The sequence below is a fragment of the Ahaetulla prasina genome, chromosome 1, assembly GCF_028640845.1.
Source record: "Ahaetulla prasina isolate Xishuangbanna chromosome 1, ASM2864084v1, whole genome shotgun sequence".
In the NCBI taxonomy this organism is placed as follows: domain Eukaryota; kingdom Metazoa; phylum Chordata; class Lepidosauria; order Squamata; family Colubridae; genus Ahaetulla; species Ahaetulla prasina.
This window is the reverse complement of record NC_080539.1, coordinates 307990626-308007695: the sequence shown is the minus strand read 5'-3', so window position 1 is coordinate 308007695 and position 17070 is coordinate 307990626. Positions and strand designations below refer to the sequence as shown.

The 17070-nt window shown below is 36.2% G+C and overlaps 2 protein-coding genes across 3 annotated transcripts in view; one reads left to right on the top strand and one right to left on the bottom strand.

Annotated features, from left to right (window-relative positions):
* RYR3 (ryanodine receptor 3) overlaps positions 1-4115 on the top strand; it is a 343388-nt gene extending 339273 nt beyond the window's left edge. The window contains exons 99-102 of the mRNA XM_058162131.1: positions 691-755; positions 878-978; positions 2130-2181; positions 3320-4115. Coding sequence (XP_058018114.1) covers positions 691-755; positions 878-978; positions 2130-2181; positions 3320-3415 — 314 coding nt within the window. The 3' untranslated portion in view covers positions 3416-4115. The remainder of the gene's footprint in view (positions 1-690; positions 756-877; positions 979-2129; positions 2182-3319) is intronic.
* A 140-nt stretch (positions 4116-4255) lies between these two features.
* The window catches only part of AVEN (apoptosis and caspase activation inhibitor), a 141354-nt gene continuing 128539 nt past the window's right edge, over positions 4256-17070 (bottom strand). The window contains exons 4-6 of one of the 2 annotated variants that reach the window (XM_058162133.1): positions 12313-12408; positions 9948-10296; positions 4256-4624 (exon numbers count right to left, since the gene is read on the bottom strand). In XM_058162133.1, the coding sequence (XP_058018116.1) occupies positions 4506-4624; positions 9948-10296; positions 12313-12408 (564 nt within the window). In that variant the 3' untranslated portion in view covers positions 4256-4505. The remainder of the gene's footprint in view (positions 4625-9947; positions 10297-12312; positions 12409-17070) is intronic. The other variant, XM_058162135.1, reaches the window with a different exon arrangement.

Below are 17070 nucleotides of genomic sequence, written 5' to 3'. Positions count from 1 at the left end.
TAATTATTTTTATCCAAGTTTCAACCAGGTTTGACCATACAAGGTCTTCAAGATTGTGCTAGCTGTTGTGAAGTTTAGTGCCATATTCTCCAAAGTGGTCAATATAGAACCACAACGATTGACAGGACTCTGTTTTGTTGTTATTCATAGTACCATTAATTAAAGTAATAGTAAATTATTTTCATGTAATTAATGTTTGGTGGTCAATGAACAATTTGAGATGTCATGAAGAGATTGATGGGCTGAAGAATTTGGGGACCCCTAGTTAAGTGAAACAAAAAATAAAATTCTTGTGTTTTCCATTCTTCACCATAAGTTACTGAATTTGTATGAATCTTTGTCCCTTAGAGGTTTCCCTTATAATCAATTTATCAGTAATGTTTTTTGAAGGCTACATGTCAGGAAATTGTCCCCTTGTTGGGGACACTGATCTGTATTTTCTGCATCAATATTTGCTTGTGATTAATCTAGCTTAGTATATCAAAATTTCCATTTTAATGAAGTCAGTATTTTACTTATATTGTGTGATTTTTCTTTCTTCTTCATATGCATTTCTTCTAAGAAATAAATTAACTGAGTAGTAAGAAAATCAATGTATCCTAAATGGTAGTGCAGGGTATACGTATTGCAAATATGTAGCAGAGTTAAAACTTTTAGCAAGTATTTGTGTCTTTTTCTTTCTAATAATAGGTCTTATTATTGATGCCTTTGGCGAACTGAGAGATCAGCAAGAACAGGTCAAAGAAGACATGGAGGTAAGATCATGATTGTATTGAGTTATTTTGTTTTCAGTAAATGAAAGAGAAAAACTTTGCACAAAATTGTCAAGAAGACTACATTAATTCTTATATTGTTAATATTTTTATTCAATTTTTAGACCAAATGCTTTATTTGTGGAATTGGTAATGATTATTTTGATACAACTCCACATGGTTTTGAAATGCATACTTTACAAGAGCACAATCTGGCCAACTATTTGTAAGTAAATGCATGTACTTCTTTATTAATGCATGTTTCTTTAGAAATGATTGTAAGCAATGTTAATAGGATTGTCCAGGCTCATAGCACAATGCTAGGAATATCTATCCAGAAGTGAGTTACTCTAAAACCAGTGTGTTGCACTCCTGTACGCCTAGACTCAGGACTCTGTCAGGTTATGGATGCTTTAGTGATCTCATATGGCAGCTAATGTTGTACATTTCTTAGAATTCCACTGTGAGGGATGGGGTACGGTGAGGGGTACACAATAGAGATTATCATAGGGGAACCAACCTGAAACTATAGCCAGGATCAGTTTCAGGATCACTAAAGGAAAAACCAACCAACCAATCAATCCAAATATAGTACTTCTACCACATGCCTGCTCAGAACAAGCTTTGGATATGGAAGGGTTCCAGAATAGGAGTGTTCTGTCAGTCTCTAGGCCAGTATCTTTCAAATTTGACAGCTTTAAGATGCATGTACTTCAACTCCCAAAATTCCCCAGATATTAATCTACATAAATAGTAACGCTCATTAACTTGATCGAAAAGGAGAGACATTATCTTTGGAAAGATGAGCCACAGTATGAGCCATCAGAGGCTTTGGCAGCAGGAAAAATAACATTGCTCCAAGGCAAATTTTGCTTCAGAAGCAAACGGTGTAGGGGCCTTGATAGGCCTTGACTTCCTTGAAACGTAAATGTAAAATACAAGGTACAGTTTTTTATTGTTCATGAAAGAAAGAAAGAAAAAATATAGAACTGGTCACCACCAAAATAAAATATTGTGAATAACTAAACAGATAGCTGCATCCACAGCTTTGTATTAATTATTTTCATTAATGATTTTTGTACATTTGTTTTTCTTCTAATGCTTTCTTGATGAGGATGTCTACTTTTTTGAATTGAAAACTCACAAGCAGAGACTTGTGCAATTTTACATACGCAAAACTCTTTTACCAATGTAAAATATTCCACTATTTAATATCACCATTCAACTGTTTCTGAGTCCTATAAAATTAATCATAAAACAAGTCTTTGTTAGCTTATTGTTTAACATTTTTAGATGGAAATGATTACTGTTTTCTTAAGAAGCAAGAACAAGATACCATCAAAAACAGTCATGTATATTTTCATATTCTTTCTCCAGATTCTTTTTGATGTATCTTATTAATAAGGATGAAACTGAGCACACTGGGCAGGTAAAGCATTAATTGACTACGTAAATGAAAAGAAATAAATATTTCTGAAAGCATTCATAAAATATATAATCAACATTTTTTAGAGATATCACTTTATATCAGTGGTAGTCAACCTGGTCCCTACCGCCCACTAGTGGGCGTTCCAGCTTTCATGGTGGGCGGTAGGGGTTTTGTCCGATACTGAAGCAGTTTCCTTTTTTTTAAATTTAATTGACTTTAAAAAAAAAATTCATAGCATTATTTAAATTTTCATTAGGTTTTCATAAAATTCCCCATGACAATTTAAATTTCTGAAAATATACTATTTGTATCGCCCGCGCATAAGTTTAGTTCATGTTATGTAAGTGAAAATAAATGGCGCTATAGTGCGACCGCAAACAAAAGAGCCTCATCCCAGAATAGCTCACGCATCTCCCCCCCCCCCGGCTGTAACAGATAAGCAGAATTGGTAGCCCCCCCCCCAAACCCAATCCACAATGCACGAGAGGTGGGCAGTTAGAAAATTTTACTACTAACGGAGATACAAAAGTGGGTGGTAGGTATAAAAAGGTTGACTCTCCCTGCTTTATACAATTAAATGATTACCATTCATTTTTAACTCCAAAAGCAAATTATTGATTATTTTAATCTATAGGCATTTGACATCCAAATGTTCTTCCACTGAAACTCATGTACTGAATACTGAATAACGTAGTACTTCATGCCTTCTTCTGAATATTTAATTTAGTGTATTATAACAATTGTTCATGGCCTGTTATTATAAGATTGCCATTTTGTAAAAAAAAATGTTCTGTCATCACATACTAAAGCAAAGTTGGCTGCCAGCCTGTATTTAAATGTGAAATGCATTTATCTGAAGTTATCACTATTTAATTGCCTGTTTAGCAAATGAAAGTAATGTTATAATCTCTTATATAACGAAAAATATATTTCCTAAGATTAATAACTGAACTATAAATTGATCAGATAGATCAAAAGAAAGGCTGCCCTGCTATTTTCAGGAATATATTCCCACTTGATGTTTTTCCAATAGGGAAAATATCCATTCATTAATCTGAGAGAAAAATATGCCTTAAGTATGAAAAGTATTTCTTTTCACAAATAAATCTTTTGAAAAACATGTATTTTATATTTTTAGGAGTCATATGTATGGAAAATGTACCAAGAAAGATGCTGGGATTTCTTCCCAGCTGGAGACTGCTTCCGTAAACAGTATGAAGATCAACTTGGATAAAAATACCAAGAAAGAAACTACTATATTCATTGTAAACAAAAATAGAATTCTTACAAAATAATGGCACAACATAAATATTGCTTATGTTTGACCTCTAAGTAAATGAAGTAGTCCAGTTTTAAATTGATCTAGATTAGCTTTTTGTATGTGGCAGAAACAGACTCTGAATTATTTGGATTTCAGTTTTGTTTGTTTTTAGTGGGGCAGAGCAAAAAACGGTGTTTAAACATTTCAGTTCAGTACTTTAATTCAGGAATCATTACTTGTTTTCTATCAGTCCTTTGTAGAAAATAATATAGTTGAAAGGGCTATATCATTGTTTTGCAACTGAAAACTCTGAATGTCAGGTGACAATAACTTAATCATGGACTCATATGGCGAATTTAATATTTCAATCAGCCTTGTTTTTCCTGTGCCATTTCTTAGTGTAACAATACAGGCAGAAAGATTTTAAGTATCCAGTGCTTAAAATTTCCAAATATTTTATTGTCTCTAAAATCTAAGTGCCTTAACTCTTTCCAGATCTAGCTATGCAAAATACTTTTTTTTAATGTTAGTCTTTTAGATTGACATTTTTGTTATTTGACTGTGTTGCTTTCTGGTCTTACTGTATGACATGAAATTTAGTCATATACTTGTTAAAAAAAACTGCTTACTACATGTAGCTGGTTTAAAAACCTGTCTTACAACTGAACAGAATTAAACTAGTGGTTAGGTGCAATGTTAATGCGTTTTTTTCCCTTCAAATAACAATATGCACTGCAATAAAGAATTTGCAAAACAAAACTCTATGTCATATTTCATTGTGTTATTGGTGTCACACCAAGACATATTCCATAATTGTACTTGCAAATGTAATTTATTTTAGTTCATAGACTCTAAATAGGCTTTTATACTTTTACAACTTCAAATTAATATTGTTAGATTTCTTAAGGCAATAAAATCCAGAACGCTGCAAATACACAAATAGCATTTTTAAGCTTCAGGTTCAGCCAGTCACCAATATTTGTAAACATTTTTTACAATTAGGAACTGTCATCTTAAATTATTTTTCACATATGTGTATTATCTGATAAACAAAATGTAGCTTTTAGGAGATCATACTATCTAACCAGTCCTCAAGTTCCTCTTCAGTAATATTTTTGGAGGCAGCTTCTGGCAGTTGAGATGTTGAGCAAATTTCTTCAGTTCTACCTGGTTCTAAGTGATCTGACAAAAGAAAAGAAAGATAAGTTAAATATAAATATTTTGTAAAAAAAAGAAGGAAAAATGATAAATATTGTGATTGTCAGCTACGAAACAGTGCTATTATGATTTCATCTTAGTTCTCAAATCACCTAGGAAAATACAAAAATACAACCTGGAGACTAAACATTTGTTATTTACCAAGTTCTAGCGTGTGGAAGTTTCATTTGCACAGCACAAGCTCAGTTACTCCACCCTTTCTTGTAATCAGAGGTGCCTTCTAGTGGTTCCTGTTCCAGGACCTGCCTTGCCATTGGCTGGATCCTTCCTACCATTAGCCCCAGAGACTTCTAGAATTATTCCTGCGTAGGAATAATTGATAAACTGGAAACTTTATTAGGAACCTGATTGGCTTGCAGTGTTGCTAATCAATCTAGCTGACTGTGCAACCAACCGTAATAATAATACTGCTTGAAAACCCGGACAAAAGGAGAGAATAAAACATGAACACAGGAAAAGTATGTATGCATATTCAGAAAGCTGGAGCAAACGTACAGGTTTGACTTTTTTTCAACATTAGTAACAGCATGGTAAACAATACTATGTGTGAAATAGCCTTAGCAAGATTTCATACTGTAGCTATTAGTGAAAGTGCCAACATAGCTATTGGTAATTAGATGGTATTCAACTTTCAGTTTAGACACTTATAGTCTGTAGATGATCAAAACTTTCTTGGTGGGATATTATATCCGCAAAGCTGTGATTTATTGCAATAGTTTTAGCAATCAGAGTATTAAAAAATCACAAGCTTAATTGTATAATTTTCTAACTCTGTATGATGCTGAGCAAATGATATAGCAACACAACTAAATCCAGGAACATTATACTTGTATCCTGAAGACTTAAGGATATGGAAAAGGTGTGGAAAGAGGTAAAACTGATAAAAGTCATTGATGCTCTAAGAACTACTTGCACTGTTTTCTATTGATTTTGTGTATGTGCATATGCGTGTGTGCACACCCACACGAAGTGAATGTTTCTGAATACGAATCAATGATTTTCAGACCTAAATCTTATTTTGCAAAATAAGGTAACAATGCAACAATCCATAACAATTTGATTTCTAACAACTGGTACACCAAACTTAAAAAGTTCCAAGTCCTGATGTTTGCTAGTGCTGCTTCATTATTCATGTTGTATTCATAAACGCAACCTGAAACATATCCTCTGGCACACAGTAAATTAAATCATAGGACAATATTTTGGTGATTAGTTTTCATTGAGTGAAAAAGTTAAGATTCTTTTATAGATGAACTTGCAAGAAAATAATCAAATGGAAACTAATGCCATAATTACTTTTAGAAATATTCAGTGCGCTCAACTGTCAATTTCCAGAGAAACTGAACTCCAAAATTGGTCTGCGTTTGAGTATACAGAAACAAAACAGTATAATTTCAGCTGTGGCATTAAGCAGATCAATTTCTTATGTTCCAAATACAAAGACTTCCTTACCAAAAATACTGTTAACAGTCAATCAGGACCATGATTTAAAATTTTAGAGTAGGTAAAAATCATCAGAAACAAATTAGTCTCAGGTTGCCTGGATTTGGTTTTGCATATCAGAACCAACTGTCTCATAATTTATCATAATTGGTGGGATATTCTTAGCATCCAGGGCAGACTATAAGAGTGATTTCAATTTAATGCATGCTTTAGAAAACAAATTATGGAATAGTTTACGATTAATTTATTTGGTTATACTTAACTCTCTCTGTAAGAGTTATCAAACTGATGGAATGATCAGGCTGGGTAAAGGCTAAAAATTGCAGGAAAAATAATGAATGATGTTAAACCTTTTTCTCTGAAATCTCTGGGGAATTCTGGAAATGAAGTTCACACATCTAACATTGCTAAGGTTGAGAAACAGCACACTGGCCTTAGGTTCACTAAATAGACCAGAATGCATGTAGTATACCTTACTTTAGTTTCATGTGTATTTATTAATATTGTAAAACTATTTCCATCATAAATTAAATATTTTAGCAATCTCTATTATTTGCATTATGCTTGGTTACACTTACCCAATAGTGCAAATCTTTGAACTCTGGTTTACAAAATGTCACTAAAATGTGTTGCATACACAGCCTATCCAATAGGAAAGGCAACACTGTCTTCAAAGTATCTGTTTAGCTACTGCAATTTGTTAAATGCTGGACTTAATTTAAGTTTTGCCCTGACCTATAATGTTAGTTAGGTTTTACCCTAGCCCAGAGCTGCCAAACTTTTCCTATAAATCGTTATGGGAGATTGAAACTTTGTTTTTCTTAATCTTATTCTAGATGTGGGCATCAATCCAGATTTAAGTGATTGCAAGAATTTCTTGCAAGAATTTCAAATTGAGTTTAACATTATGTATGTATGTATGTATGTATGTATGTATGTATGTATGTACATGTTTGTTTTTACATGCCCAGATGCCAATGTAAAACATTTATAAATAATTTAGAATGTGTGAATGGACTAGAATATTTAGTTTAAATATACAATGTGAAATTGGAAAATAGTTTAGCATATCATCCTAAACTCACTGTTTCAACTCCTGCCCTCAAAACGACGCTATAGAGCACTGCACACCAGAACAACTAGACACAAGAACAGTTTTTTCCCGAAGGCCATCACTCTGCTAAACAAATAATTCCATCAACACTGTCAAACTATGTACTGAATCTGCACTACTATTAATCATCTCATAGTTCCCATCACCAATCTCTTTCCACTTATGACTGTATGACTATAACATATTGATATATTGACCATCAATTGTGTTGTAAATGTTGTACCTTGATGAACGTATCTTTTCTTTTATGTACACTGAGAGCATATGCACCAAGACAAATTCCTTGTGTGTCCAATCACACTTGACCAATAAAATTCTATTCTATTCTATTCTATTCTATTCTATTCTATTCTATTCTATTCTATTCTATTCTATTCTATTCTATTCAGAAAAAAATAGTAAATGTTTTTCCACAAATTATATGTTTTGATTTTGTTGTGTGTTTTTTTCTTTAACATGAAATTTAAAAATAGTTTCAAAATTTAGTCTGGATAGTTTTGCCAGTATATGGTTAAATAAAATTAATGAGTCACCTAAGAGCTTTACTTTCAACTGTAAAGTGTGACCTGCTTTTTTTTAACCATAGCTAGATATTTTCCTTTTGTTCCCACTCGCACATTTGTATTCTCACAATTCCCACTCTATATCCTAATTTTTCCCAATAATATAATTCGATAATCTTCGCTGTACTGATTTTAAAATATGGAAGGCTTCAAAAATATGTTCCGGTGAAGATGTTTAACTTTTCAGCTTAAGCACACACAGGAGCCAGCTCACAGTGGAACTTAAATCGTGGTGGCATTAAAACCTTTCTGTTTTAAATGTATTCAGTTTTCCATTCCTCTTATTAATGTAATCTATGTAATTTATACAGCAATACCACAACTACAACAGCAATGAACACTCCACTGTGAAACCTAAAAGGCCAGACTGAACACAGATCATCATAGAGAAAATTTAACTATGTGGTTGCTAAGAGTTGAGTCCAACTTGACAGCATCTAACAATACTAATAAGTACACAAGGGAACAACAGAGTCTCGTGTAACTGGATAGAAGGACTAAATAATCTTTTCCAGGAGGAGGATTCAGAAAACCGGCTCAACAAAGGATGGTTGGAGATAATTTCTGAGACAGTGATGGACTGCAGCAAAATGATTTGTGACAAGAATGCTGGGGGAAATATAACCTCAGCCAAGGAATATACTGCAACACCTGGTGCTCACTCATCACTAGGAAAAGCAAGCTCATCCACCTGATACACTAATGTGGTTCTAGTTGGTAGACATCTGCAGAGCCCTAACCTGAATGTTCCATTGCTTCATTCTAAAGCAGACCACTGTTGGTCCACAAGAAAATTTTTGTGGTCCTCAGAAAAAAATATTTGCATTTTTTAATATTGCACTAAATCAGGGTTCCTCAAACTATGGCCCCTGGGCCGGATATGTGTAATGAACGGTTGAGTTGCTGCAGAGAGTCTCCCCCTTGTGTGGGTCAGAGGGGGGCAGAAATTCTGACCTGGGGTCTGCTTCAGCCTCCTGGTGTGGAGCGTTGGTAATGGCTGGAGGGAAGCACTGCTGCTGACAATGAGCCACAGGGCCTTGTTCCAGTGGGACTGCATCATGGTCTGGAACTGGCTGACCATCTCAGCCCGCTGAGCCGGCAAGCGCTGGTACCTGGCCTTGCACTCCCACAGATTTTCCCTCTGGAAAGCCTATGCTCCTAGTCCTCAGTGAGGTGCTTCTGCTGAGGCTCCTTTTCGGTCAGATCCAATTTGAACTGAGCCAGCTGTTTTGCCAACTCATTCTCGTGATGGTTGCTTAGCTCCAACAACTACTTCCTGTTGGAGCCCTAAGGAGCCCGGGCAGGCGGGCAGGTGAAGAGTAGCTGGGAGGGGAGGCATGAGTAGAGGCTGGCAAGGCACCCCCAACATACGTGACATCGAGTTATCCGCACCCACCCAGTCACATGACCACCTTGCCACACCCACCCAGCTGGTCATTAGGCAGATCATATTAATGGTCCGCAGGATTTAAAATTATGAATTTAGTGGTACCTGAGGTCCGAAAGGTTGGTGACCCTGTTCTAAAGTACTACCTACTATTGAAGTCTAGCATGTGTTCTGAAATGGACTATAAGTGATGAACCGAGAACTTGTTTCTGCCAAATCGCTATGATCCATTTTCAGTAAAGGAAGATCTCCATCTACTTTTCCAGATAGGAAGAGAGCCAGTTTGGTTTAGTTTAGTTTAGATTAAGGCACCAGCATAGAAAGTGGGAGACTGTAAATTCTAATCCCACAAGATCTCCCTTACACCTCTTGGAGGACCCTGAATAGGTGACTTTGGGCCAGTTACTTTCTCTCAGCCCAACTCACCTCACAGGGTTGTTGTTGTTGTTGTATGGAAAATAGGAGGAGGCAGAAGTATTAGGTAGGATTGCCACCTTGAGTTATTTATAAAAATAATATGGACAGCATAAAAATAAAACAAACAATAAAGAAAGAGCCAAGTTCATCCTCTAGGCCTATATATAATTTCAGTTCTCTATATGGGGAAGAAGAGGAATGAAAGATACACTATACATGACTGATATAACAATGTATTATCCTGCTAGGTGTAATGGCATACAATGTTTGTGGAAGGAAAAATATTTCACTGATTGCATTAAAAGTAACTAAATAATAATAATAATTAGAAAAAGACAGGGGAGGAAACTGCCTAATACTTACCAGTTTCTTCAAAAGTCTTTGTCAAATCATCCCCAGATGGCAGGCCATCTGCTACCACTTTCAAAGCAATATTGCTTTCAGGATTAATAGGAGCATCTAATTTCAGGAGCAGATCAAGATCTTCATCCAAATGATCTATTACTTGATGTAAACTTGAAGGATTTCTCTGAAGAGCCTCTGAAGACATTCCAGATCCATCTTTATTCGACAAAGTCAAAGGAACAGCAGAATCTTCCTTGGGATAACAGTGCGACCCATCTCTCTTTTGCTGTTGCAAATGATCGCCACTTTTCTTGGTCATATCATGACTTTGTAGCTTAATCTGGGGAAGTGTGACTGGAGTTGCATCCTATAGTAGTAAGAAAACAGCTCTAAATGATGGTTGATGCAATACAACAACTTGAAGTTTAGCTTCTACCAGAAAAAAACCCCCAGTAAATATTCATCTATACCAGGGGTCTCCAACCTTGGCAATTTTAAGACTTGTGGACTTCAACTCCCAGAATTTCTCAGCCAGCAAAGATCTATACATGTGCACACTATGGAAAATAAACTCATATTGTATAGAAGTAAGGTAGTCCTCGACTTACAACAGTTCATTTAGTGACCAGCACTGAAAAAAGTGATTCATGACCATTTTTCACAATTATGACATTTCCAGCAACCCCATGATCATGTGATCAAAATTCAGATGCCTGGCAACTGCTTCACATTTAAGACTGTTGTTGTGTCCCAAGATCCTGTGATCAGCTTTTGCAACCTTCTGACAAGCAAAGCCAAGGGGAAGCGAGTCTCACTTAACAACCAGATTACTAACTTATCAATGGCAGTGATTCACTTAACAACTGAGGCAAGAAAGGTCGTAAAATGGGCCAAAATTCACATAACAAATGTCTCACTTAACAACAGAAACGTTGGGCTCAATTGTGGCCATAAGTCGAGGACTACCTGTAGTGTATAGGAATATTGTACTAGAAAATAAGATTAATATTTAAATATTTTAAGAAGCTCCAGTTTCAGCCTTTTATATACCAAGATACATGTGCCATACCAATTACCAGCATAATCTTACCTTTTTCAAGGATTTGTCTACAATCTTTTTATACTTGTGCTCTCCCCTAAAACAAGCCTGAGGTCAGACAAAAGAAACCAGTGGGAACCATCAGCCTGTCAGGTCCTTTTCCAATGAAGAGTTTAGAGCATCCAAATAGTAAGGACAGCTTCCTTTCCCTACTTAGTTGGCAATTTCATTTGATTCCTCAGGAAGCTATAAAAATAATGCCAACAGAATGGGAAGCATTCATTCTGCTGAACAGCACAGACTTTTTTATTTTACCATTGAAAGATGTAAGCAGCTTACAATAACCAAGGACACCAAATTGGTCCATTCAGTAGCAAGAAAAATAAAAGAGGGGGAAAAAATGTAACTTCCTACAGCCTGCAGTTCATTGACTTGCTGGCTCTAATCAGGCACAGTAGGAGAATCTGTTACTTCATTACAGCACAGAATGTGCCCTAACAGTGGATACAAAAAAACCCCCAGCCACTGCTTTTTAAACAATTAACAGCAGGAAAAGCAATGACATCCAGCTTTGCCATTGTATGTAAAGGAAGGAATTTGACTTGCAAAACAAATGCAAATTTCTCTGCTACAGTCACAGAAGTGACTTTGAGTCGGAACAAGAAAAAAATGAGCAACATCAATTTCTGAGTTGCTTGAAGCAAACCCTCAGGAGAAAAAAACAGGTTTGGATTCTTATATAGCTGCCTTTTATCTAACCCGGAATGATTTTTCTAGCACTTGATATACCGTTAAGTTTACCCAACAGCTACAGTTAATTCACGTAACTTCTTTTCAGTCTACCTAAATATTTTACTTTTTTTTCCCGCCTTCCCACAGTCAGAAGATATTTTATATGCATGATGCTACCAGGAATTATAAACTGTGGGCAAAAGTAATTGTTTTTTTTTAAATATAAATCTGCGTAGCAGCTGCACTGCCAAACTAGATCCACTGGCATAATGGACAAGATCAAAGCAAGGATTATTGTAAAGATCAGTGAGAACAAGAAAGAAACGTTCTCTGTGATCTTGCTAACAAGAGTGTGTGTGTGGGGGTCAAAATCTGGAGTAACAAAACAGGAACAGGCAAGTCTTTGGGGATGCTAGTCTTGACCGAAATGCACTTGGCATGTGGAAAACATTTTGTTTTAGAGGAGCAATGAAGCTGAAGAAGTGCTGATAGGAAATTCTGCTATTTAATAGCTTTCCTCCCTTGCAGAGCTGAAGTAGTAACATTAAAATAAGATGAGGCTGTTCAGCTTGCAATAGGGCTCAAGATATTTTCGAGGAGGATGGGTATTACCTGTACCAGTTCAGCAGCCACGTTGAGTTTGAGGTGCAGAGGAAGCTCTTCAAGCGCTTGAACCAAGGACTGGCAGTCAACGTACAATCCTGACAACTGAAAACAGAGTGCATGTGCACTAAATGAAAACTGCATTCATTTTGATCAACAAAGTCTTCTCTCCCAGGTTGGGGAAAGCTAACAGCCATGGAGTACCTTATTCTTTCAGTGCAAGCAAAGCTGTAACAGATTTTCATTACGCTGGGTTGGGTGACTCATGCACGCTTGATTTCATATACAAACTGAAGCATTAACAAGCAACCATCTATTTACCTTGAACTTAATAATTCTGACATCAGAACAGGTTCTGGAATTTTTGGTATTTTCTGAAAGAATATAGCAACAAGCCACTGCACAAGACATGCAGATGCCCAGAACTATATCTAGAGCTGTGGTGGTGCAGTGGTTAGTACTGCAGGCTACTTCTGCTGACTACCGGCTGCCAGCAGTTCGGCAGTTCGAATCGCACTGGCTCAAGGTTGACTCATCCTTCCATCCTTCCTAGGTCGAGAAAATGAGGACCCAGATTGTTGGGGCCAATTTACTGACTCTATAAACCACTTTTTATTTATTTATTTATTTATTTATTTATTTATTTATTTATTTATTTATTTATTTATTTATTTATTTATTTATTTATTTATTATTTACATTTACTGACTCTATAAACCACTTTTTATTTATTTATTTATTTATTTATTTATTTATTTATTTATTTATTTATTTATTATTTATTTACATTTCTATACCGCCCTTCTCCAAAGACTCAGGGCGGTTTACAGCCAAGTTAAAAAGACATATACAAAAATTAAAACACAATATTTGAATTTAAAAATCTGAATCCATAGGCCGAATATTAAAATAACAAGTAATAAAACCACCCATTAAAATTTACCCTTAGGTCAACCCTGCTCGGTGAAACAAAAAAGTCTTGAGCTCGCGCTTAAAGGCCCGGAGGTTGGGAAGAAGGCGTAGCCCCAGAGGCAGTTCGTTCCATAGGGTAGGTGCCCCCACAAAGAAGGCTCTTCCCCTGGGGGCCGCCAGCCGACATTGTTTAGCTGACGGCACCCTGAGGAGACCCTCCCTGTGGGAGCGCACAGGTCTATGGGAGGCTATTGGCGGCAGTAGGCGGTCCCGTAAGTAACCTGGTCCCATGCCATTGAGCGCTTTAAAGGTGATCACCAACACCTTGAATTGCACCCGGAAGACCACCAGCAACCAGTGCAGCTTGCGCAGAGAGAGAGGGCTGTAAAGCACTGTGAAGCGGTATATAAGTCTAGGTGCTATTGCTAAGTGCTATTATTCCATTTATAAAGAGGATTTTAAAAAATCAATGAAATATGCTTCCATTTAATTTTTTAAATAGAGGACAATACTTTTTACAAAAACTTTTTAAAAACTACTTTTATTGGACTTGTTAGTTCAGATTTCTGGTTTAGATTTCTGTTATTGGTTTTTAATGTACCATGAATGTCTTGTTTGTATTTTGCCTGATATTTCATAGCGCAAAAATGATATAAATATATTGTTGATGAAATGAATAAATAACTAAACAGAACCTGGACTACTTCAGGAAGCTCACAGATATTTATGTGTTTTTTTAAATTTGTTGCTGCTGTTAGCACTGTTTTGAAATTTGCCATAATTTTAAGACCAAAGATACTTTTTAGAAAACACTCTAATACTTTATCAATATTTGAAATGATCAAATTATTTGCACTCAAATAATCTGGAAAAATCTGAGTTAATAGTACTGTACTAATATCCCCTTATGTTGAGCCAAAAGTAGTAATCATCTGAGTCCTTTGAAGTTCATGTTACTTTTCTGAGGCAATAGAACATAGAATAATAGAGTTGGAAAGGACCTCAGAGATCTTCTAGTCCAACCTCCTGCATGAGCATGAGACCCTATACAGGGACCCTATTCAGACAGTCTCTGTCCAGGCTCTTGTGGAACGCCTCCAGTGAGGGGGCACCCACAACTTCTGAAAGCAAGGTTGATTGGTTGATTGCTTTCACCGTTAGGACTTGCTCCTTAGTTCTAGTTCCTATCTTCTGGTGTTTTTGAAAATAGGTTGACCCCTTCTTCTTTGTGGCAACCCGTCAAATACTGGAGCACTGCTATCATACCTCTCCTAGCCTTCTTTTCACTATACTACACATACCCAATTCCTGCAACTGTTCTTCATATGTCTTGGTCTCCAGCTCCCTAATTATAATTATTGCTCTTTTCTGCACTCTTTCCAGAATCTCATTATCTTTTTTTATATTGTGGTGACCAAATAAATAATAAACAAGGCAAGAAAAAAGATTTCATGGAACTAAATACAAAAAATTCTTCAAAAGATTCCTCAAAAAACACCATCGTTCCATAAGATATCCTCCTTTGTGCCATTGGATGTTATATTCTGAATGGAAACAAGGTCACAGTATGATGCCATTTCATCACATGTCTTCTGTAATGAGCATGACAATTGAGAAAAGGAAAGCCAAGCTTGAGACCCAATTCTAAGCAGCAGCCTAGGATCTTATCTGATTTTGGCACAAACATTAGCGTAACACAAAATAAGGGGATAGAAAAAATAGAATGCTTCCCTGAGCAGTTGCTGACATTATTCCCAACAGCTGATAAATTTGCAAATGGCATGATAAAGGAAGAAAAATAAATTTCTTTTCTCCATCATCAGTGGATTCATTTCACTTCATTACAGACTTTCGAAGAAAAGCTATAATCTTACATTAGCAATTCCCTAACTTTAACAGTAAGGCCGGGTTAAAAATCAGTCGATAAATCTTCCGTCTCTTCATCTCTTTTTAGTAAATTACTCTTCAAGTTGGAAGAAGTTATTTATCTATTTAACAGAATTTTAGAACACACATGAGGAATTGGGAAGGTAATCCTTTTTCCTTGTGATGCTTACATTATCATCAAATTGATCTTGCCTTACTTCAAAAGCCAAAGGTTGAACAATGGTGGGAAAGCTTGCTTTAAGCATGCCTTTTACATATAGATCTCAGAAAAAAACACATTTCAGAATGCTAACCAACAATAAGGTGGTAGGCAATGTGGCCCAATGACCTGATCTGATTAGGATCCTGGGATAAGTAGCTGTTATCCATCTTGCAAGGTAACTATTAAGTTATTTCAGCAGGATATGGCAAAAGCTACTTTTGTGCCCAGATGTTTAGTATCTCTTTTATTACTTTAAGGTAAAAGTCCTCTTCTATCAAGACTTAACAGCTATTAGCCATGTCTTTGAACTCTACAATGGATCTCCGGTAGCTTTTCATGTCACCGTATCAAACTATGACATAATTTTATAGTAGACATCTTTCTGCTTACTAAAATCATACTGTTTGTGTGGCTGATACAGACTCATGTGTACAACTTGTAGTGTTCCACTCTGGTGCAGGTTCAACTATAATCTATGTCCATTTTTAAAAGATATATACTGTATTGATTTGTTTGGGCTGCTACTAAGATTTAACATGGATGTGGGAGGACCGATTTTAGTAGTTTTTTATGTAATAGCTGGGTTATTTTACTCTCTTTAGATTTAATAACACTTACTTAGCATTTATAAAGAGCACTTTAAGTGTTCAAAGCACTTTGCATATATTATTTTAATAATCCTTACAAGGTAAGGAAGTAATATAATTCTTACTTGCCTGGATTGTGTGTGTGTGTGTGTTGCATGAAGACTGAGAACAGTAACAATTGCCTATTGTTTTAAGATGATGGCTGAAACAATATTATGCTTTTATCAGTTTTACGGGTATTAAACAACCCATGCTCCATTGGGTCATCATTTCAGAAAGAAAATCCTTACCTAAATAGAGAAACAAAATGACCACAAGTGAGCAAAAAAGCAGATGGAACAGGAATGACTTCTAACCACATTGAATTTTCTTGTGGGAAGCTGATAAGGGAGCATTAGAAATCTTCCAATCTTCCTTCCTTCCTTCTTCCCTTTTCCCTTCCCTGCTGCTGGTGGGGGACAGAGCAAGGGATTGTGAAAGCGGCTGGGAAACTGTCACAAAACATTGAAAATGCCAATCACGTGACTGCAGCAGCATCCAGCAGCATTTAAGCAGTCACAACTGTCCCAAATTTCATTTCCTTGGGAGTTGTAGGTCTCGGATTTTGGATTCATTCTACAAGGTAGTCCAATTGATTCAAAAAAATTTTTTGCCCTGTGATGATGCACAATTTCACTCAATTTTAAAGGTTACAGACACAAGAATTTCATTAGCATATAGATAAACCTACTATATCTGAAAGACAAAGGTCACTCTTTTGAAGACAGTAAAGTTCACATTCTGGACAGAAATAGGCTGAAAGAGTAGTCAAAAAAGCCATCTATGTTAAAAGTGAACAGCCCTCTCTTAACAAATGGGGAGGGATACAATACCACCTATCTCCTATCTACAGCAAAGTCCTTTCAGTAGTCCTATGAAGATTCCATACCCATTTGCACTCTGATTCAGGTGACACTGAGGGTACAGATAAAGCCCCCAAGTGGTCTCAATGACTCTCAGAGAACTAATGGCTGGCCTTCAGAATGCCAATGACCAGATGACTGCAAAAAATATAAACCAGGGGTTTTCCAGCAGGTTCTGGAAAACCGGTAGCAGAAATGTTGAGTAGTTCAGAGAACTGGCAAATACCACCTCTCACTGGCTCCTGAGTGAGGTGGGAATGGAGATTTTGCAATATCC